The sequence below is a fragment of the Ailuropoda melanoleuca genome, chromosome 1 (assembly GCF_002007445.2).
Source record: "Ailuropoda melanoleuca isolate Jingjing chromosome 1, ASM200744v2, whole genome shotgun sequence".
NCBI lineage: Eukaryota > Metazoa > Chordata > Mammalia > Carnivora > Ursidae > Ailuropoda > Ailuropoda melanoleuca.
The window spans coordinates 167,938,590-167,960,626 of NC_048218.1; the positions used below are offsets into that span (position 1 = coordinate 167,938,590).

Genomic DNA, 22,037 nt, shown 5'->3' on the forward strand with positions numbered 1-22,037 from the left:
AGTCCATGCTCCACACAGAGGTATTGGACTGAGGGGGGCGGGCATATGGAGGCGGAAGCTGGCCATGCCCTGTCTATACCATGCTAAGAACAACATGGGGGTGTGTTCACCCAGACAGCACCTTAGCTAGTGGTCCCCGAGCCTGACTGCATATTGGGATCCCTGGGGAAGCTTTACAACAGATGGATGCCTTACCCCAGAGATTGTGATGTCATTGTTCTGGGATATGGTCGGGGCATCTGGATTTGCAAAGCTCTCTGGGTAATTCTGATGTGCAGCCTACTGTTAATGGTCTGAGAGAGGGGGGGTTCCTTCCCTGATCTCTCTGCCCCAAGTGCCTGCTTTTTAAGATTCCTTGAAAGGCCCTGTGAACTAGTCACTGCCTGTGGAGTGCCAAGGCCCAGGACCAGAGGCCCGCAGAGAACAAGAATCCATTCGAGGGCCTTGCTCAGACAGTGACTTGGGAAAAGGGCCTGAGGTCAGCTTCTCAGAGGCATTCCTTTCCCCTTGGTGGCCTTGAGGGCTGCGAGCTGCCACTTGGGTCGGTGGGTATTGCAGGAGGTGGCAGTGGCAACCTGGGAGGGGTCCCGGCAGAGCAGTCAGTTAGATGAGGCTGGAGACGCCCGCCGCCTGTCCGGAAGTGACTGTCCAAGTTGCTCCCTGCAGGTGCAGGCGGAGATCAAGCGTAAATGGCGGAGCTGGAAGGTGAACCGCTACTTTGCTGTGGACTTCAAGCACCGGCACCCGTCCCTGGCCAGCAGCGGGGTGAACGGGGGCACCCAGCTCTCCATCCTGAGCAAGAGCAGCTCCCAGATCCGCATGTCCGGCCTCCCGGCTGACAACCTGGCCACCTGAGCCCACCCTCCCCTCCTCCTCTCCTCCGTACACAGGCTGGGGCTGCTGGCAGGCGCCGGCCCACGCATGTTGTGCTTCTTTTCTCACTTCGGGCAGGCCCTGGGCTGGAGGCCAGGCTCCCCGAGGTGGGAGAAGGATGCAGGGCGCACTCGGGAATCACCCCTCCCCGTTTGGCGCTGGCCCCACCCACCGTGGGCCCCTGGGCCCTGATCGCAGACCTGTAAATACTCCACCAATCTTGAAAAATTGTCTCATCCCTACCCCTTGACCCCACTGTCCTTGCTCACCTCAAGCAAGTCCCCAGCTTCACCCTACCCTGTTTCCACCATCCTTAGTGATTTCCTTGACCCTGCGAATGAGGCCTTGTGAGCTGAGGCTGACGACCTTGCTTTGGGGGGTTGGGGTGGGGCCTGCCCGACAGCCCCCACAGTGTCTGACTTCCAGTGTGGACTCCTTGAGTCTGCTTGCCACCTGAGGCCCTTCTCAGGCCTGGCCCCATCCCTGATGCCTGCCAGAGGTCGGGCTTAGATGCCCAGAGCATCCTTTAGTGGAGGCGAGACCTGAGCCGAGACTCCCTCGTCTTCCGCACCCAGCATCTCGGTGTCCAGGTGCCCAGCTCTTGGGTATCAGGGCAGTGGACAGCTGCAGGGCTCTTCCAATCAGAGACTTCATTTTGGGTGTGGGGCTAAGGGTCCCGGAACGTTCTGGTGCTCTTCATTTGGTAGAAGAAAAGTTGCCAAGATCCAGAACTGTGGATGTGATTGGAAAGGAGATGGAAAGAGTTTGGGGGCCCGTGGAAGAAGACCTTCACTGGCTCCATTATTTTACTCCCGACTCAAGGTGGGCGGGGGTTCTCTGGTAGCCTCCCTTCTACCCTTCCATCCCCAGGCATCAGCTGCGGGAGATGAGAGACACATGCCTCAGAGAGATTGCTCCCCACACATACCTACCACAAGGAACCCCTAAGCCCTCCCCCTCCTCATTCCTTCTTAAGTCAAAGCCATGAATAGGACAAACCAGCCGCCTTCCTGTGATGTCAGTGAATCCCGAAGCACCTTACCTCCTTGTGCCCGAGTCAGGGCCCTCAGAACTCCCCTTCCCCCCACCTTCATGGACAATGAGGAGCCCCAGCCACCAGCTCCTTGGGCTTGGGCTCAGCTACTGAACTATCTCTGAGACCTTTGCGAAGACTTCCCTCTGTGTATTTTTGGCATTGAATCGCCACAGATGCTCGAGTGGCATAGGGCGTTGGGAGGGGAACCACACCCACCATGCCTGTTAGAAGAAGCCGCAGATGGAAGGCATGGCAGCTCCCCAGCTCCCGTTGTGGTTCTCCAGTCACAAGTTGATTGGCCACAGCCTAAAAATTCAAAATGGGGCAGAACCAGGTTGGGGGAAGGTGTAAGAAAGTGCTAGAGTGCCGTGGCCCATGTGGGGGGCCCATTTCATTCCATGTCAACTTTTGGTGTCGTTCCTGTCCAAGTGTGTTTGTAGACTTGTTTCGTGATCATGTTCTGGAATGCTTGGGGAACTTGGGTGGAGAGGGAATGCTGCTTAGCTTGGTTTTATAAAGAGGACAGGGCCTAGGGGATTTGGGGGTCCGTGTTTGGAGAGAGCCTCGAGATGACTGGAGAAGGACTTAGTGGCATGGTTTAGAGAAGAGCCCTGTGTCTTCGGCCAGTGAAGCACTGTGGACCCCTGGGTCTTTAGCAAACCTAGAATCTGCCCCAGTTGGGCTCATACTGCTGAGACTGTGAACGCAGGGCTCCCTGTTGCTCCATTGAGCCTCAATGGAGCCTCAGTTGCTCCATTTGTGAGATGCAATGACTTCGAAAGCTTCTCCAAGCTCTGCACTTCAGTAATTCTCCCGTTCAAAACTAAGCAGGTAAAAGGGCATGCATCATTGCTATGCGTATCATCTGAGGTTTTGAAGTGTACGTGTTTGTGTATACGGGGAGGGAGGGAAGAATGCCATTTTTTCTCCCTTTCTTAGAAAGGAAACATCTGTCTCTTCCATTGGGACACCACAGTGGAAGCTGGTGGGCTGGAGGGAGGAATCACGCCAGGGACAATTGGACAGGGGCCTCGGGCGTGATGTGCAGATCCAGCCATGTCCCTTGCCCGGGCAGGTTGCCACAGCTGCTTGGGCAGTAGCCACCTCCAGATCCTAGGAGCAGTGCCCTGAGTGGACCTCATTTCTTCGTCCCTGTCCCCACCAGCAGCTCTGCTTCACTGTGGAAAAAGAGACTTTGATTTTATGTATATATATATCATCCCAAAACAGCAAAACCATCAGGAGCCCTGAATCCCATGTGCCGTGCTGCCGCCTGAGCCCTGGGTTGCATCCTTGTAGAGGTTCCAGGTTCCTTTTGGTTTGTTGGTGGTTTTTCTGTCTGAACGAATTATTGCCCGTCTTGTGAACAGATGTACCCAATGTATTTTGAATGCTCCAGAAGGTTAGGCAGCTGGCCTGCAGGGTCATAGGCAGTGGGGGGATAGAATAAGGTCTGGACAAAACCCTGCCCTCTCTGAGTCTTTGTTTTCAAATCTGTAAAATGGGCAGTAGGACTAGCTGACTAGCTGTTTTGTATAGCCCATTGCATCCCTGGAATTCTCTGTCTAAATACCAGCCATCTACTTACTGGGAATGGGCCCAGGCAAAGATTGTATTTGCCTGCCTGGGAAAGGGTAAGAAGTGGTGGTGAGCGGGGAGGGGTTTGAGGGCTTTGGTTAGGCTGGAGAGGAGCGGAGTTATCCAACTCCATAACTCTAGAAGGTCATTACCAAGAGGGTTTTTTTTTTTCCTGGTTTTATGCAATCCTAAAGGGCAACAGTCACCCAGGGGAGGCTGAGTTCTTCTTGGAATGAAGAGATTTTTCAACAACTTTTATGAATATTCTGCTATGGGACAGGCCATGTTTGGAGAGGGTCTCCAACCCTGGGGGAAATGGGATTCCAAGTTAGGGATGCTGAGACTGTCAAGGAACATGTGAGAGGGCAGAGTGTGTGATTCGGGGGTTGGGAGGGTTCAGTAGCTTCTTGGTGGTCCCCAGCACTGGGGTCTTCTTAACCCCCTACAATACCCGAAGCCAAGCCACATTTTCTCTCTCAGTGGGTGGCTCCGTGACCCTCCTTGACCCATCCAGTGGTCTGCAGTGATTCCTTTTCTTACCTTCACCCCTCCCCAAACCAGCTTCTTCAGAGAACAGGGCCAGGGAGCTGGAGCTGGGCCCAAGGCTTGAAATACACGTCATCACCCACCAAGTGTGCTGACTCACCTCCTCCATCTGACCCTTTCCCTTCCTGGAAGGAAAGCTGGAAGAGGCTTTCTTTGTGATTCTGTGAGTACCCTTGACCCCCTCAAGGCCACTCCAAAGTGAAAGTAGTGAGTGCTTTGTCATCATAAATTCGTCCTTGAGCCCAGTGACCATGGAAGCCTGCCAGAAGAGTTCTGAGCAGGGAGTGGGGAACCTGGGCTTCTCCCAGCTTTGCCAGCGACTGCTGTTTGGCCTTGACCCCTTCCCCATGTATCTTTAGGGAGACTCACAAAGCACTAGAGGTGGGAAGAAAAACTGATGTGCAGGTCAAACGTCCCCATTGGACTGATGAGAAATCACTTACCGGCAGGCTTAGCATGGTGCCTGTACTGTGTTGGGATCTAATACGCTTTATGAGCCTGAATGAGGCAATAGGCCCACCAGTGTGGGCCCAACCCTGCCCGTGAGCCAGAATAAAGCATCCATACAGAAAACATTCAGTCTTGTGCAAGCAAGGGGCTCTGGCTACAGAAGTTGTTAGGACTCCAAATTGCAGGAAGAGCAATGGAGTCAGTGTGGCTTGGGGAGAACTGTGTTCTAGCCTGGGGTTCTCTACCTGCTCTGTCCTCCAAGGCTCAGCCTCTTTGAGCCATTGCTTCCTAATCTGAGAAATGGGAGGACATGATTTGCAGTCTGCTCCCCAGCCCAGGGATGAGGTTGAAGTGAGACATCCTTGTGTGTAGAGGGCTTTGGAAACTACACAGGTATGGGCTGGTTACTGGGGCAAAGATCCCTGAAAGGGACCCCATGCTGTTTGTCAACTGCTTTGAGCCATTCTGGGTTAGCCTTGGCCCCATTTGTAAAACCACCAGCACTGGGGGCAAGGGGGAGGCCGGTTGGCTGTGATGGACACAGAACTCCAGACTTATCTCTGTCAACTGATTCAATTGCTCTTGGGGTTAGAATGGGGAGAATTTCATGTGGGTGGTGATTTCCTTGTCACCTCCGTGGGAATCCTTCAAGGATCTGGGGCGTTCCTTAAGTGGGCTATGTGCTCCTTTCTTCTTTCCCTTAATGTGAGGTCCTGGGATGTGTCTGTGTTTGGCCATTTGTGTCTTGTCTCGTGTCCGTGTTCTGTGGTTTGCCCTTGCGAGGGCTGAAGTGGGGCAGTCCCCAGCATCCCAGACGTGGCTCCAGGCTCACTTGTGGAACCAGGCGCCTCTGTGTTTCATCTCCCACAATAAAGATAAGCCCCGAGGACCTCACTGCTACCGCTGCCGCCATTAACGCTGTGCTCACAACCTTGTCTGGGATTTTAAGGATGTCAACCTGCTGTAGATGACTCAATAAATGTCTTATCATTTTTCCTGGTGGCTGTAACTTGGCAGAAGTGGTGGGCAGGGAGGAGAGGGGGTGGGAGGGGAGGAAATCTGACCACCCAGAGTAATCCAGTCTATACAGTCCTGTGGTCTTCTGGATTCCAAGGGGAGGTGCGAGAACAAGCATGGATGAGCTTAGAACTACGGGCTTGGGAGAGCCAAGTCATGGCCACAAAAGGACCTGCAAGGACCATGCAGACTGAATGGGATCAAGGTCTGTTGGATGTTTTGAGTTCTTAGAAAGGGAAGTAACTCACCCTATGGTTTTTGACACCCTATAGCCTTATGTTGTTTTATGAGCATGGCTACCAGATACCTCAAAGCTTGCCTACGGTGAGCATTTCATTCCAGGTAAGCACAGGGGCGTCACTGGCTGCCAGAGTCCCACCCCCTCTGGATATTCAGAGCTGTCAGCCCGTGCCAGACCAGTTAACTAGTTCCAGGGAACCTCCATTTCCTCGATTGTCATAACCTCCAGGGCTCATTTTTTATATTATTCAGAATGTACAGTCGCTAGCAACAGAAGATAGTCTTGTCTGACAAATCAGAAAAGGGGTTTAGGGGAAAGATATTCGGCATCTCCTAGAACTCTCTTGAGGCTGCAGAAACCAGCAAGTTGTCTCAAGCCTGAGCATGCCACAGTTGTGGTGACAGAGCTGTCTGCTGCTGCCCCCAGCCCAGCGAGGTCTCCTCCATGCCAGGGACCCACCCTTACAGTTACCAGCTTTGAGAGCAGATAGCTTGGCTGCCGAACTCACGAGCAAATCAGACTCCACATGCAGCCTCTTTCCTCAAGTCTCTCACCTCTGAATCAGAGCCTCACAGGAGTCCATTAGGTTGGCTGTGTTCCAGCTGGAAATTTGATGTTTCTGGATTCTACCTTGGGGAAGTCAGTCTCCTAAATCTGGAAATTTTCTAAACTTAACAATAGTATTAAAAAGTCTTAAAATAACAAATGCACATTACAGCAGGCCTGAGGTCTACAGCCGTTGCAGAGCCAGCTCCCTCCAGGGATCAGGTGGGCCTAGATGAAGAAGTCAAGCCAATGGAAAGAGAAATCCCAACCAGATAACGTGCGAGTCCTACAACTAGATAGGCCACTTGCCAAATGCACCAGGTGTCTAGTGGGGCTGTTCCCCAGCTGTTTCTGCTTCCTAAGATTGCCCCTGCTCTTTCCTCTCCAGGTCTGCATCTTCTTTGAACCCCAAAGGATATTCCCAGGCTATATCATATGACTCACTTAGCAGATATCTTGAGCTGCTTCCAAAATGGAACCCACCCTCAGTGGGTGAAAATCAATCTCTTTGCGTGTGGGACTGCTGACCGCTCAGGCTGAAGACTTCTCTAGTGTCTAGAAAAACATCCTCACTGGCTTGACCAGGATAAATTGAGGTTCCATAGGTTTCAGTCTTAGAGGGAGGTCTCATTCAAGAAGCAAAGATAAGGAGCCAAAAGTAAGCTGAAAGCCTTGAATTCTGTATAGACTTGAATTTCTTGGCAACTCTGAAGATCATCAGACTACTCAGTCTACAAACTTGTTAAATCCTGTCCTACCCCTTCACCACATCTGTCAACTGTGCCAGCCCTCGTTTCTCCCAAGCCTCTTAAAAGAATGTCTTCGACCCTGGTTATTCCTGATGATGCTGTTTGCTACTGGTAATGTGAGCAATTCCTCTCGGGTACCCAGTGGTTCTCAAGTATTAGTATGCACCAGAATCACCTGAGGGGTTGTTAAAACATGGATTGCTGTACCCAAATTTCTGATCCAGTAGGTCTGAGGTAGGGCCTCCCTGATAATTTGCATTTTTAAAAAGTTCCCAGGTGCTGCCACTGCGGCTGCTTTGGTCTGGAGACAATACTTTAGAACCATTGTTCTGGACATTCTACCAAGGACACTGGCTGGACATCACAGTCCCTTTTTGTGAACCTTGGACCTGGACAATGATTAACTTCCTAAGAGGAGGAGGACAAGCACAGATATCAGCACCATAATTTTAATCGACTTTTCTTCCCAGGCCACTGTAATAAACGTGCATCAGTGTTGGCTCTCCCAGCCCTGGTCTGGTCCTTTGTTGAGCATTTCTCATGTTTCCCATGGAAATTGGCTGGCTTCTAAGATTCCACTGCCCTCCAGATCACAACTCCCACAGCAGCATCCAAATGCTTAGGGGGCCCAGTCTCAGCAGGTGAAGCTGGATGAAATCCATTCAGGAAGGCTAGACACTGACTTTCTCTCATTGTCCAAATAAGCCCAGCTTGCAAAGAAACTGAGTGCCCATTCCAAAGCAAAAGCAAAGACAAACTGAAAAAATATTCTGATAGTCAGCTACATATACTCACGGATGCCAGAAGACTGGTACAAAATCATCATTTACATCTATTCCAACTCATAGGGATTTGAAGTCCCACCAGCTCAATGGAAAGGGTCTTTGTTCTGGCCCTCCGGGCTTTCTCTCAGGTCACCTATTCTCTCTTGTTCCCCTTCCAGACAGTCCCTCCCCCCAGTTTATTCTATTCTCTTTACTTGCTTTCCTCCACCCTGGGTCCCTCCTCTCTGCCCTTAATCTAGATTCAGGCATGGCTTGAGTGCTCAGTGTTTTCCTTGAGCTTATACTTCTTTGGTGTCCCTATCCTTTGGTCCTTTGGGTTTCCCTGACACTAGAGAATCACCTGTGGTTTTCTCCTCAACCCTCTTCTTTTTAGACACTCTCTCCATGGGCAAAAGCACTCATTCGTATTCATTAACCATGACCTCAGCTGATAATCCCAACTCTTCATCTCCAGGCACAGTCTATTGGCATAGGTGTGTGTGGGAGGGTTGTGCAATAAGTACCATGGAGAGAGCTGAGGGACCCTCAGGTCCAGCACCACAGACAGTTCCAAGATACTACACCTACTTGAGAGTCAAATCTTTGTGTGGCCGACTTATCCGACTTGAACAAAGGCAGATAGATCCAGGATTTATAGGATCTGAAACACATATAATTTTGGGGAGGGGGTCCTCTTTAATTAAAAAATCCAAAGACTTGACTTAAAACAGGTATAAAATGACTTTCTTTTTAGAATGAGAAAAGTTGATAACTATAACAAATATTTCAAAATCAAAAAAATATAAAATATTTGTATTAATTATGACATTTTTGTCTATTTTGGGGCTATTCACTCTTGGATTATATCTTTATTGGATAATAATTTTTCTATCATTCTCTATACAGATAATTGAAATACAGTTCTGTCACATGATTCATCAAAATATGTGTTTTATTATTGATAATTTGGGCTCAGTACCAATGAGAACAGAATCCCCCACTTAAAATTTTACATATCTGATGATTGGAAGATTATTTTCACAGACTAGTGCCTGACTCCATATACATCAAACTTTATTTCTCCACAACTAATCACAATGCCAGACAGTTTCATATTATGATGTGATCTCTAGTCCTCTGTTTTTGCATGTAATGTTGAATGAAACATAAAAGCATTCCTAGATGACTTAGTAATAATCTAACTATATAATGAAGCAATGGTACACTACTTAATTGTAACCCAAACTGAATGTATCTCTAACTTAACTTTTCTTTAGCTAGATCCCCAAAATGCTCATGGTCAGTTCAACATTACCCAATATGTGAGATGGTGTCTGGTTTTCAGTCTTTTGTAACATATAGTATTTTGACTGTTAGAGGCACCTGATAATAGCTGGAGGAGGGGTTTGGTAAGCACACTTTTCCAAGACAATTGCTCTTGAGCCCAAGTAATGAACAAATGGCTCTGAAGAGAGAAAAAAGATGTCATTAGAAACAAAGAAAGTAGTATTAGCAAAGCCTTCTTCACTTTCTTCTGAAAAGCTTCCTATGATCCCAAATCTGGTTAAATATCTCTCTAATGTTTTCTCATAGAATTTTGTACTGAAGTCACACTGAGTTTGAGCGCTCGTGCATGCTTAATGGCATGTCTATTAAGTTCTATGTGCTTTAGATGCCTGGGATAAAACCATGAATGAAGGATAAGATTTTGTTTTTCTGGTAGGGAATACATTCTAATCAGGAAAGCAGAGAGTAAATAGGCAAATAAATAATAAGATAATTTCAGGTAGTGCTATATATAAAACCAAACAAAGTAATGGGATAGAGAAGATTTTAATAGGGTGCTCCAGACAGATCTCTCAAGAAGGTGACATTTGAGTTGAGACCTAAAAGACAAGGATAGGGTTATTCAAAGATCAAAAGGGTAATGATCTGGAAAGTGCAAAGATGTAGGCACAGACTTAGTGGTGTTTCTAGAAATAGAAAAAAGACCAGTGTGGCTAGAATGTCTGGTAAAAACAGTGATAAGCAAACTTCAATTTCAAATACATAGAAATTCTGGATGAATTCAAACACATATGTATATGTTTAGAAATCTAGCAGAACTAATGCAAGAAAGGGAAATCTCCAGGTGATGGAAATCAGGAGAGATTTAAAAGATAAAGCAATGAGTGCAACAAGTCAGGAAGAGGGTCATGAGGTTTGGGAAGCAGGCAGTGACCAGGTCAAGTAGCATCTTGTAGGCCATGATAAAAAAATCTGGAATATTTCTCAAGAGCAGTGGGAAGTCTTGGGAGAGTTTTATTCTGGAGAGTTAGGTCGTGCAGTTTATATGTTCAAATGACTCTGGCTGCGTTACAGAGAATGGACTGGAGGCTGATCTGGAGGCTGCTGCCATTGTCCAGATGAGAAGGATGATTTTTAGACTGGGGTGCAGCTGTAGCTGTGGACATAGTGAGAAACGACTGGATTGGGGGCATTTGGAGCTCAAACCAACAGGAGTTGCTCTTGGGTTGGGCATGATAAGGGAAAGACGATGATCAGGTTCTTGGCTTGAGCAATGGCTGGGGTGGGGGCGCCTTTCATGGAGATGAGGAGGACAGGTGGGCAGACTGGAGAGGAGACTCAAAGAGTTCTGTTACAGAAGGGTCAACTTTTAACGTCACTGAATTTATCAGCCGGGAGTCAGGAAAAGAGAAGCTATTGTGGGTATTTCAAGTATGAGGAGTTTTAACAGGGGCATTAGAGGCTCATAGAACCATTGGAAAGGCTGAAGAAGTGAGACCCAGGCTGCGCTGAGTCCCCCAGCAACACCAGGATACAAGACTGGCCCACGATGCAGGCCACATGGAAGCGGAGAGTGCGGAAAATTGGCGTCCTGGGCTCTGCAAATGGCCTGGGGGTTGGCTCTGCCTCCTCATTCTTCTACATCTCGAGAAATACTTACAACAGGTCATGACTCAACCTGTCATTTAACCCGAATGAGCAGGTGAGGCAGCAGCAAATATAAAAAGCCCAGGCACTGAGAACCAAAATGTCCAGAGGCAAGCTCCCTGATCTTGGTTTCAGTGGGAGGAAAATCAGGGCGTGGGTCTGCACTGCCCCCTGCTGGTCACTCAGTTATCAACACGGCAGAGCGGTGCTCCCTTCTCGAAATTGCAGGAGCTCTTCCCAGCGTGGATTTCTCAGCCAACCGGGCTTGTTTCCACACAATGACTCATAAATGAGATAATGAGGGGCAAGAGCAAGCTAAAATATTTACCATAATTAACATCGGGAGGAAAAACTTACATCTTAAATCGCCTGTGAAGAGAATGTGACCCAGAGAGGATTTGGCAGTGGGTTTTACCCTTTGCGTTTTCGGTTGTGAAACATAAGCTCACTTCCCCCACCCCGATCATACAGAAAGTTTATTTCTGAAGCCCACATAAATATAAGAAACATATGTTTGGTGTCATTTAGGAAGCGAATATGGGCGTAAGGATTTTCACACTCAGTTGTAAACATGAATATACTCATTTACTCGTTCATTCGTTCCTCAGATTTCCACTGAGGGGTTTGCTGTGTCCTCCCTCAAGGACACGAAGGTGAAAGAGATAAAGACTCTGATCCCAAGGAGCTTGCTGTTTGTGAAGAAGTGAATAAATCAGCTGAAGGAAGGCACACAGGGAGATGTGTCCTGGAAGATGCTATTGTTGTCCACCCAGGTCCAGTTGCTGCAGGTGTGGGCTGCTAATGGAACCCTCCTGCTCCCTTCTCCAGAGGATCGCTGAAGGACGCCCAAGGGGTAACACCACCCTCCCTCCATACTTCCATTTGGCGTGGCCTGTGGCCAGAGACCGACTGACAGAGGGGTGTGACAGCCCAGCCCCTTGCCTCTGGTGGTGCAGTGCACATGCCAAGCTCCCTGCAGGGGCGGGAGGGGTCTCATTCAGCTGAGATGACATCTCTGCCCAGCCCCTTCCTCTGCCGCTCCCTGCTGTCCTCATTCCCCGACAGGTTCTCCGGAGGGCACCCCCTCGATCAGTTACCTGCTCCAGATTCTCCGTTTCAGGCTCAGCTTCTATAGAATCCAAGCAATGGTCTATTCTCAGGATGAGGAAAACGTGCCTGGAAGGTTCAGTTAGATTTGAGCCCGTTAGAGATGACTGTTCATTCCACAGACACATACTGACTGAGGGCCTTCTCTGAACTGGGCACTCCCCCAGGCCTCAGGGACACAGCAGCAAATATGGCAAAGTCTGTGATCCCTAGCACATGCATTCTAGTGGGAGGGAAAGAGATGAGAAAACAGATGATGGACGATAAGATAAAATCAGGTAGGTTCTGTAGTGAAAATAAAACATGCCAGCTAGTTAATGTCACCAACTTTCTTTCCTACAATTTTCCCAAAACTTGGACCTTCTAATTCTTTACATCCAATGGTTCAGGTCCAGTCAGTGTCAACTCCTGCTCTGGATAGTTATTTGAAACCATGGCATTGACCACCAAGTGTTTTTCAAAGACTTCCTGAGAAATGCTGTGTTTGGGATCTTGGAACATTCTCTAGGCTTTCCTATTTAAGGCACTGCAGTATTTCATTTAGCCTCTGGATTCAGAGCCAAGAGTCCCTTTAGAGGACCAGGGATGGTGGAAACCAGTAGGAGGTAAGTCTCTGCCATCGCTGGTAGTGAATGCCTGTGGTCACCTGACAAATGGTGCAAAGGCAAGTGGGAGCCCAGGCTTTACTCGTCCTGCATGACTAACAGTTCATTCTCCATGCCAATGTCCTGGGGCTGCATTGTCCTTTGATCTAATGAGGCTTCCTAAGACCTGTGGCCTTAGGAGCTAAAATCTCCTACTGACCTGGAAGCTCTCCCAGGCAGGGGTGGGTTTTAATCATCTTTCTGTGCCTGATGGGCACAAAACAAATTTTACTGCACAGGAGTTAACCAGTGACATTTGTGGACATAAGTGACTTCCTTTTTAATTCCTACTTGCTTGCCTTAGTTATGATCCTCAAAGGCCAGGCTACAGTCCTCTCTCCATAGACAAGCCCCATGCCCTTTCTAGCACGGTGCCTTTGCTCAGCCTCTTCTGTTCAGTGGCTGCCTGGGGAATTTAAAGAACCCCCCAGGGCTTTCGAGATAGCCAGGCCTGATCCCAAAGTATGTGACTTAGGGCAAATCGCTGCTGCTGCTTCTTCTTTTTTTTTTTTTTAAAGATTATTTATTTATTTATTCGACAGAGATAGAGACAGCGCGAGAGAGGGAACACAAGCCAGGGGGAGTGGGAGAGGAAGAAGCAGGCTTATAGCGGAGGAGCCTGATGTGGGGCTCGATCCCATAACGCCGAGATCATGCTCTAAGCCGAAGGCAGATGCTTAACCGCTGTGCCACCCAGGCGCCCCAGATCAAATCGCTTCTACACAGAAATCTCACATCTAGTTTCCCCCTCTTGCCTGCACAGAGTAGATGTTCAACATATTTCTTTCTCCAGCTCCCATCTTCCACCAAGTCTGCTTTTGAAATATTCTCCTCTGTTCCCAATAACCAAAAGGCAACCCTTTCACATCTCACCTCTTCCACAAAGGCTCTCATGATCACTGGATTGGCAGAACGACTTTAGAGACAATGTTTCTTTCTTCTTCTATAATTTGCATGGGATACGATCTTCCTAAAGCAGCAGTTACCAATCCTATGAAATCCAGCATTCTTTTCTCATCACACTTCGGGTGGCTATTAGGGCTTTCCTAAATATTTTGATCCTTCTCTTTATGAGGAAGAAATTGGATGGCTTTCACCCCAGTCCTCAAAGTCAGGCATGGCCACATGACGTGCACTAGCCAATGAACCATGAACAGAAGTGAGCCAGGCCACTTTGCTACTGAAGCATTCAAGAGTCATGGAGGATTTGCCATGTTCCTCTTCCCTCTGCAGGAGCAAAGACCAATGTAGACATGACATTTGTGCCAGAAACAAACCTTGGTTGATTTAAATCACAGAGATTAACACGGCATTGTTGGTTTCTGTGGTGTAATTAGTACATTATGATTGATGCACTCATTTTACTTTCCTAAAATGAAATTCATAGTATATATGTGTGTGTATATATATGCATATATATTTACTTAAATTTTTAAGAAGCAATAGAATGGTCTAACTGTATAAAGGAGAAAGAAAGGGACATTAGAGTGTAATGATATATATTCAATAAATAAATGCCCTCAGCTGACAACACGAGCAGACATACAGAAATAGACCCTTGTCCCCGTGCATCTTATCACCACAAATACAGCCGTTGCAAGATTATCTAAGATTTGGAACACATCTTGGTAGTTTTGTTGGTTTGTTGGTCTGTTTTGTTTTTAGAGAGAGAGATTGTGTGCTTAACACGCACGAGTGGGGAGAGGGGCAGAGGGAGAGGGAGAGAAAGAATCCTCAAGCAGAGTCCCAGCTGAGCACGGAGCCTGACTTGGGGCTCCATCCCGGGATGCTGAGATCATGACCTGAGCTGAAACCAAGAGCCAGACGCTTAACTGACTGAGCCACCCAGACGTCCCAATCTTGGTAGAGTTTTTGACGAGGGTTTAATCCTCCCTTGATTAACAAAGCAGTTGGTTTCCTGGGATACGCAATGTATTTTAAAACTCTGTCCCTTATACTTTTCATCTAAGTATAAACAGGAGTTATGTTCTTGGTCCAGGTTTAAACATCAACCTCTTCTGGCCCAGGTTTTAAGTAAAAACCTGCATGTTTTGCTTACACAAGGGCCTGTTAGGATGCTGGAAAGCTGTGCAGGGTGTGGAGCTGTTGCTCAGCGTGCAGACCTGCCCTGTATATCGCAGGATGTCCACTGTTCTCGGCCCCTGCTGGATAGATGCCCATTGCACTCCAGCTCTCATTGTGATGATCAAAAACGCCCCGAAAGTTCCAAAGTGGACTTTGAGACTGGGTTTTTCTTTCCTTGAAAGCTCTTCAGTCTTTCTGAAGAAGGAGACTGCTCTGCACTTCAGTTTACCTAATACTGCCCAGCACTGAGATATAGCGAGAGTCGCTTCCTGGCTCTGTTGAGTTGATTTTCTAAAGCTGATTTTGTTAAGCTGAGTTTTTTCTTATTAGCACAGGTTGAAGGATTGCTCCCAGGCCCAGATCCTCCAGGACTCCGTCTCTGATGGCGGCACTAGGACTGGACACAGGGCAGCGTAGTGCGGTCCAGAGGGCTGGATGTCAAACGCTGGGGATGTTTCTGGAACATCTGGAACTTTTCCTCATTTGGTTGTTAGAGTACATCATACAAGTCCTTTCCCCACCTCCCAGGAGGTTCTTTGGGGGTGTTCACCCCATTCCAGTGCCTTCCCAGTATTCCCAGTGTTGAATGGCCCAGACCTGGTTCAGGAGATAGTGGGCTGGCTGTCCACATCCACTGCAGGCAGCACATGTTCTCAGCTCTTCTGGAGAGGATGGTGTTCCCAGATCCTTGTGGTTCTCTGTGCCCTCCTCCCCCGCCCTGCCATTCACCATTCCCAGCTGCCCTCGGCTTCACCTGGAGGGATTTCCCTCATGCCTCGTCCTCCAGAGCTACCTTGGAGAGCGAGTTCTGGGAGAAGTCTCCTCCTCCAGGTGCTGCTCTGTGTCAGCAGCTTACTTCCTGTGGGCATCGTTTTGGGAACCCGTAGATGGTCTTGGGGATTAGTAATCCCTGGCCCCCATTTATCAGTTTTTGGGATTCACTAGAAGGCTGATTGACAATCTGATTCTTGGAAACGCTGTGCTCTGCTCTCCAATGTCATAGATCAGGTACGGTGGTCCCAGACTCTCCATCCTGCCCTTACGGTTCCTGTCTCCTAGCACAGGCTCTCACTCTATCTTAGGTCTCAGCTAAGTGGCTACTTACCTCTGCCTCTGAAGGTTGGGAAATATGTTTGTGTTTTGTGGAGGAGGGTAGAACCCATCTGTTCCAGCCTCCAGACCCCATTTCCAGCTGGTGATCCCGGATGGCAATGGGCATTACCTCAGGCTGACGGCAGGGGGCAGGAGGGGACTGAGGATCGCATATCCCCCATTTCTTTGATTCTTCTCTGGCCTGAATCTTTTGTTCCTGCCCCATTTTGACTTTCTGCCTCTGTTCAAACACAATTTAGTATGCACGTAGCAGACATTTAGCTTTTGTGGTCCTGCAAGATGTTTGATTCTTGACTTCCTAGACCTTCTGAACAAGGCTGAATCCTGTTTCCATACTCATTTGAGGTAGGCCAGCTTGAACCAAACCATACAGCTTTCAAGAAGAAACTTACCAGGTAAAAAGAAACAGGAGAGGCTAAACTATAGTATCTATGGATATACACTGGTGTAATAAAACTTCAGAGAAGTCAGGGAAATGATTACTATAAAAGTCAGGATAGTCATTATTTTGGGGGGCAGGTGCAAGACTGAATGGAATGCCACATGAGGGGGCTTCTGAAGCAGCTAAAGAAAGTTCTGGGTGCTGGCAATGAGGGTTTTTACCTTATAATTTATACATTTTTGTATCATTTCTGTATCTGTGTTTATCTTACAATAAAAAAGTTAGAATAAACAATTGCATCAAAAGGCAGAGATTATCGGTTTGGATTAAAAAACATGATCCAGCTCTATACTGCCTCCAGGAGACACACTTTAGATTCTAGGCAACGGGTAGATGGAAAGTAAAAGGATGAGCAAAGGGACGTCATGTGAACAGCTGCCACAGGAAAGCTGGAGTGGCTACACTGGTATCAGACCACACAGACAAAGATCTTATACTGAAACAAGGGTCCATCAATCAGGAAGACATGCATCTAATAGTAGAGCACTAAAGTGCATGAAGTAAAACTGACCGAATTGCAGAGAGAAATAGTTCAATAGCAATAGTTGGAGACATCAATGCCCCTACTTTCAATAATGGACAAATCAACTAGACAGAAGATCAATAAGGAAATGGAAGCCTCGACCCACGTAATAAATCAAACTAGACCTAACATGTATAGAACCCTCCACCCCACTAGAGAATATACATTCTTTTCAAGTGCACAGGACGGACCATCTGCTAGTCCATAAAATAAACCTGAATGAATGTAAAAGGATAGAAATAATATGAAGTGTGCTCTCCAGCCACGGTGGAATGAAATCAGAATTCAATAGCAGGAAAAGAACTGGGAAACTCACAAATTTATGGAAATTAGACAGCATACTCCCAAATAACCTGTGGGTCAAAGAAGAAATCAAAAGAAGCCAGAAACCACTTAGAGATGAATGAAAATGAAGATACAGCATACCAAAAACTTATATTATGCAGCTAAAGCAGGGCTTAGAGGAGAATATTTATAGCTATAAATTTCTATATTGAGAAAGAATAAAGATTTAAAAAACCTTTTATATGATCATTTCTAGCAGCATTATTTACAATAGCCAAAAGGCTATCGTAACTACCCAAATGTCCATCACCTGATGAATAGATAAACAAAATGTGGTATAGCCATACAATGGGATATTGTTTGGCCTTATAAAGGAATGAAGTTCTGACATGTGTTACAATGTGGATAGACCTTGAAAATGTTGTGCTGAGTGAAAGAAGCCAAGCACAAAAGGCCCAGGATCACCTGCTCTATCCGTATGAATTGTCCAGAACAGGGAAATCTGTGGAGACACAAAGGTTATGCTTACTTAGGGCTGGGGGAGGGTTGTGAACACGGAGGGATGAGAGTGAAAATGCTTGGAGGTATTTGTTTATTTGAAATGATGAAAATGTTCTAAAATTGTGATGATAGTTGCAAATATCTGTGAGTACACAAAAAAATCATTGAATGGTACATTTTAAATAGGTGAATTGCTTGTACATTGCATCTCAATAAAACTCTTTTTTTAAAAGGTTAAAAAATGAAACACCACTAGAAAAGAGAAACATTGTTGTAACTAGCTTTGAATCCATTTGATCAGACACACTTGGGAGGGTCCATAAATTCAGGCTTTACGACTACAACTAACAAATGTAAATAGTAGAAGTTCAGTTTTTCTTAACTTTATCCAACTTAAGCTGTATTTGTTTTATGTAAGTAAGCACTATCATAGATTCTATCTTTTATACTTAATCTGTCCTCAGCATTTTTTTTAATATTTCACTTTAGCTTTTGTGATGAGCTATTTTAAACGACTGTGTATAATTTTAAGGTGCAAATATGCTGAAGGTGTATAATTTTAAGGTGCAAATATGCTACCATTTGTAAGAAATCATCAACCTTCTTCCTAAAGGCTCTATGCCATTTCGCACAGCCGGCAGGAGCACATGAGAGTTCCAGTTGCTCTGAATCCTCACCAGCACCTGATGTTGGTAATTTTTTTAAAAAGCCCTTCTAATAGGCATATAGTGCTATTCCTTGCAGTTTTCGTCTGTATTTTCCTAATGAATTATACTGATGAATATTTTTTTCATGTGTTTACTTGCCACTTATATCATTCCTTTGGTTAAATGTCTGCTCATATAACCCCTTTTTCAAAAATAATTGGGTTGTTTCCTTACTATTGAGTTCTGAGAGTTTTTTGAAAAAAACTCTTCATACAAGTTCTTCACCAGTTACGTGTTTTACACATATGTTCTCCTAGTCTGTGGCTTGTCTTCATTTTCTTAACAGCATCATTAGAAAAACAGACTTTTAAAAATTTTTATGAAGTCCAATTTATCAGTTTTTTCAATTTTTAAAAATTTTCAGAGACCTTTTTATGCAATAGGAAACAAAGATTCTGAAGCATTTTGAGCAGGGGAGCAGCATATAGAAAAAGACATAAAAAAAAGACACTTGGTCTGATTGTAGACAACAATATAAATTGGAGTAGAAATAAATTTAGAGGAAGAAAAATCAGCTGTTACAATAAATTAGGTGGGAAATAAATGAGGACTTAGGCAAGTGTGGTAACAACAGGAATTGCAGTTTATTAAAATTTCATCTCTGCTTAACTAGAATGTACTAATGATGGAATAGAGTTAGTTTCAATTGGGATTAGCTAGTCCGGAAAGAAATCAAGAGTCCTCTGACTGGCAACACGAGAAGGACCAACGTCCTTAATTCCATCTGGCTTATCCTTCAACTGTACTCCCCCCACCCCCCCTTTTTTTGGTATCATGATTTCTTATGCAGTCAGGAAATATACATTTTTTATATGCAATTTAGCCATAATGTTTATATCAGTTATCTATTGCTGTATCACAAACCACTCCAAAACTTAGATTTTATTTAGCTCATGATTCTGAAGACTGGCAATTTGGGCTGGGATCAGCTGGGTGGTTCTTGTGGTTTCTGCTGGGTCCTCTCATGCATCTGTGGATGACTTTGCTCACCTTGGTTGGGCTCTCCCCCCATGTCTCAGTGCCTTGCTACAATGGCGTCTCTGTTCCATATGCTCTTGCACGTTCCACTAGGCTGATTTGGGGTTGTTTGCTTGGGGTTGTGGGCAGCTGCCAGGGTTCCAAGAGACTGAGCTGAAGTACGTAAGGCCTCTTGAGTTCCAGGCTCAGAATTGGTAAGTGTTTTCCACTGCATTTTATTAGAACAAACAAGGCAAATCCAGCCCAGACTCAAGGAGTAAATGCATGGTGCGGAGTAATTGTGGCCATTTTACAAGCTATTTCAGAGTCTATCTTATGACCTGATCTAAGGTCATTTTGTGAAATTTTTTTGGGAAAAAAAGTATTTTTAGAAGCCATTCTTCCAAGAGTTGATGGTGAAGGGATTATTTCTAAGACAAACTTTCACTGGATTCATTATTGCAAAATCTGGGGCCCTTAAAAATGAGCCAGAATTACAATCTAAAGTGGAAATCCCAATTCTTGTTATTTGCCTCCCATAAGGATAAGAAACAACCACATTATTAAGTGCTGTATTTTGCTACAAATATTAACTAACAACAATTGACCCTCTCTGGGATTTTCCATTTAGTTATTTACTGGAAGCGGTTCCTGTAATTTTCAATAGTGCTGTTATCTATGAGATTGTCTTTCTTTTAACTGTGCTGGGTTTTCAGATGCATTAATACAGCTTAATATCTCTTCCTGTTGCTTCTCTAATTAAAAGCTTGTTGTATTTCCAAATAAGAAATACTACAACCAAGCACTAGAAAAAAGACTGCTAATAATTAGGAAAAAAACATCAGCAAAGGACGACATCAACCAGACGTGAGGGATCTTCTGGTCAGGCAAAGAAAAGGGGCCAGGGATCTGGAGAGGATTGCAGGGGAATGATGTGGCTCTGAGAAGCCAGCCTCCCAGGAGAGGGGCTGCTGCAAATGGAGGACCGCCAACAGGCAGCCTGAATGTAGTTCAGGTGCCCTGTTCCGAGCTGGGGTTTATGATTCCTGGGTTCCAGAAGAACAGCTTGTATGTGCCTTTTCTATCATTACCTCTCTCCTTCCCTTGCTTCCCTAACTCCCTCACTCCTCCGCTCTGGCTGCCCTTGCTGGGCTTCGGTCCTCACAGCCGATCATAGTGCCACTCGTTATAACAATCAGCCACTAGATGGCGCCAGCTGCTCAGATTACAGTGCTTTTCCTTAGCTGGCTCCACAGGGCCTAGCAGAGAAGGCCAAGTCTGAAGGTAGCTTCTCGCTCTGCCACTGTCCTTCTCAGTCTCCCACGTCTCTCTCCATCTTCTCACTTTATCCCCATTCCACTTAAAAAATTCTTACTTCCGGCAGCAGCTTTCGCATGCGTGATTTCGAAGCGGAGGAAACCAGTGCGTGTGCGTGGGCGCGTGCGTGCTTGCATGCGTGTTTGGTGTGGAATGGCGCTGCGTGGGGACGGGGAGGGAGTTTGCGGGTCCCACCAGAACTTTGGACGGCCTCTCTGAAGGCACAGCTTTAATTCTGGGCGAGAAAGAAGGTAGGGCAGCTGCTGCTTCTCCTCTCTCGAGCGTCCGCACGGGGCTGCCCCACAGGCGCCTCAGCCTACCATTGCAAAGTCCGAACCCCTTATTTCCTTCTCTCCATCCCGTCGCACCCCAATTTACTCTTCGTTTGTAGTCCCGTCCTCCTTCCTTACAGCCTTGTAACCCAGTCATTTCACCGAAAAGCCGCCCAATGTCCTTTCGCTCTCCCGTCCAACCTGTTACCAGGTAACGTGGCCGCACTTCACGGCTGCCCGTTCGGCCGTTTCTTTCTCTTCCTTGTGCACCGAACACCGCGGCTGTTGTTTGATCACCTGTGTGTTTGAATATAGCAGTGCTGTTGACACTGCGCCATTCAACCAGAAATTTTGAGAGTTGAAGTTAACCAGGGTAAAAGCATTCTCCATAGAGTGGTGGTTCCTAACCAGGCGCCCCTAGATTTTGCCCCACAGGGGACTTTTGGCAATGTCTGTAGACATTTTTGGTCGTTACAACCAGGAGTAGGTGGAACTGGCATCCAGTGGGTGGAGCCCAGGAACGCTGCTATACATCTGACAACACACAGGACGGCCCCACAACAAAGAATTATTCAGGCCCCACAACAAAGAATTATTCAGTTCCCAAATGTCAACAGTGCTGGGTTAAGAAACTCGGTGACAGAGGAAGCAGCGCAGGGGTGAGGGAGCATGGCTTTTTTTGAGGAACTAGATGAGTTTTGTTATGGTGGAAAGGCGTGGTGGGGAGATGTGCCTGGAGACCTGAGTGTGCAGGGTTGCACTCAGGAGTGTAGACTCAGTCCTCAGGCCAACAGAGAGTACTTGGCAGCTGCTGGAGGCACTGGACACTTTATTCTAAGAGTCATTGAGAGCCACTGGAGCCTTGGAAATAGTGAATTTTTGAAAAGGCACAGTTTCAGTCACTGGTGTCAACCAGGCATCATTGACCAGACCTCTGTAGAATAAATACCAGTATGCCATGATCCTTCTGAAATAAACTGGAAGTAATCATATTCATTTATTTCACTAAACAAACAGATTAATTGAATTCATATATTACAGCGTTGTTCTAAGCTGTTCATAAAGATTTTTACCTTTTAGATTCCAACACCCGTATACAATAGAGACCCTTTAAATTTTGTCTGTAAATCCTTGCTTTTTTTCAGATGGGGACACAGAAGCCGTGAGAGGATAAGTCACCTCCCAAATGTCACATAGCAGGTTGGTAGTAAGGTCAAGATTTTAACCCAGATGTGTAAGACACAGCCCAGGTTCTTAATCATAAGCTATATTGTCATTATACGGTTTTGCCATATTTCCAAAGAGCAATGGGAAGTCAGTAATCATCCACCTTTTGAATATTTCCGGTAG

General features: G+C 46.4%; 1 protein-coding gene across 5 annotated transcripts in view; it reads left to right on the forward strand.

Annotated features, from left to right (window-relative positions):
• The window catches only part of ADCYAP1R1 (ADCYAP receptor type I), a 57,035-nt gene extending 51,556 nt beyond the window's left edge, over positions 1-5,479 (forward strand). For 4 of the 5 annotated variants that reach the window (XM_034669993.1, XM_034669999.1, XM_034670003.1 and 1 more), the window contains one exon: positions 667-855. In XM_034669993.1, the coding sequence (XP_034525884.1) occupies positions 667-855 (189 nt within the window). Of the gene's footprint in view, positions 1-666 lie in introns of all 5 variants that reach the window. The other variant, XM_034669989.1, reaches the window with a different exon arrangement.
• The last annotated feature ends 16,558 nt before the right edge of the window (positions 5,480-22,037 follow it).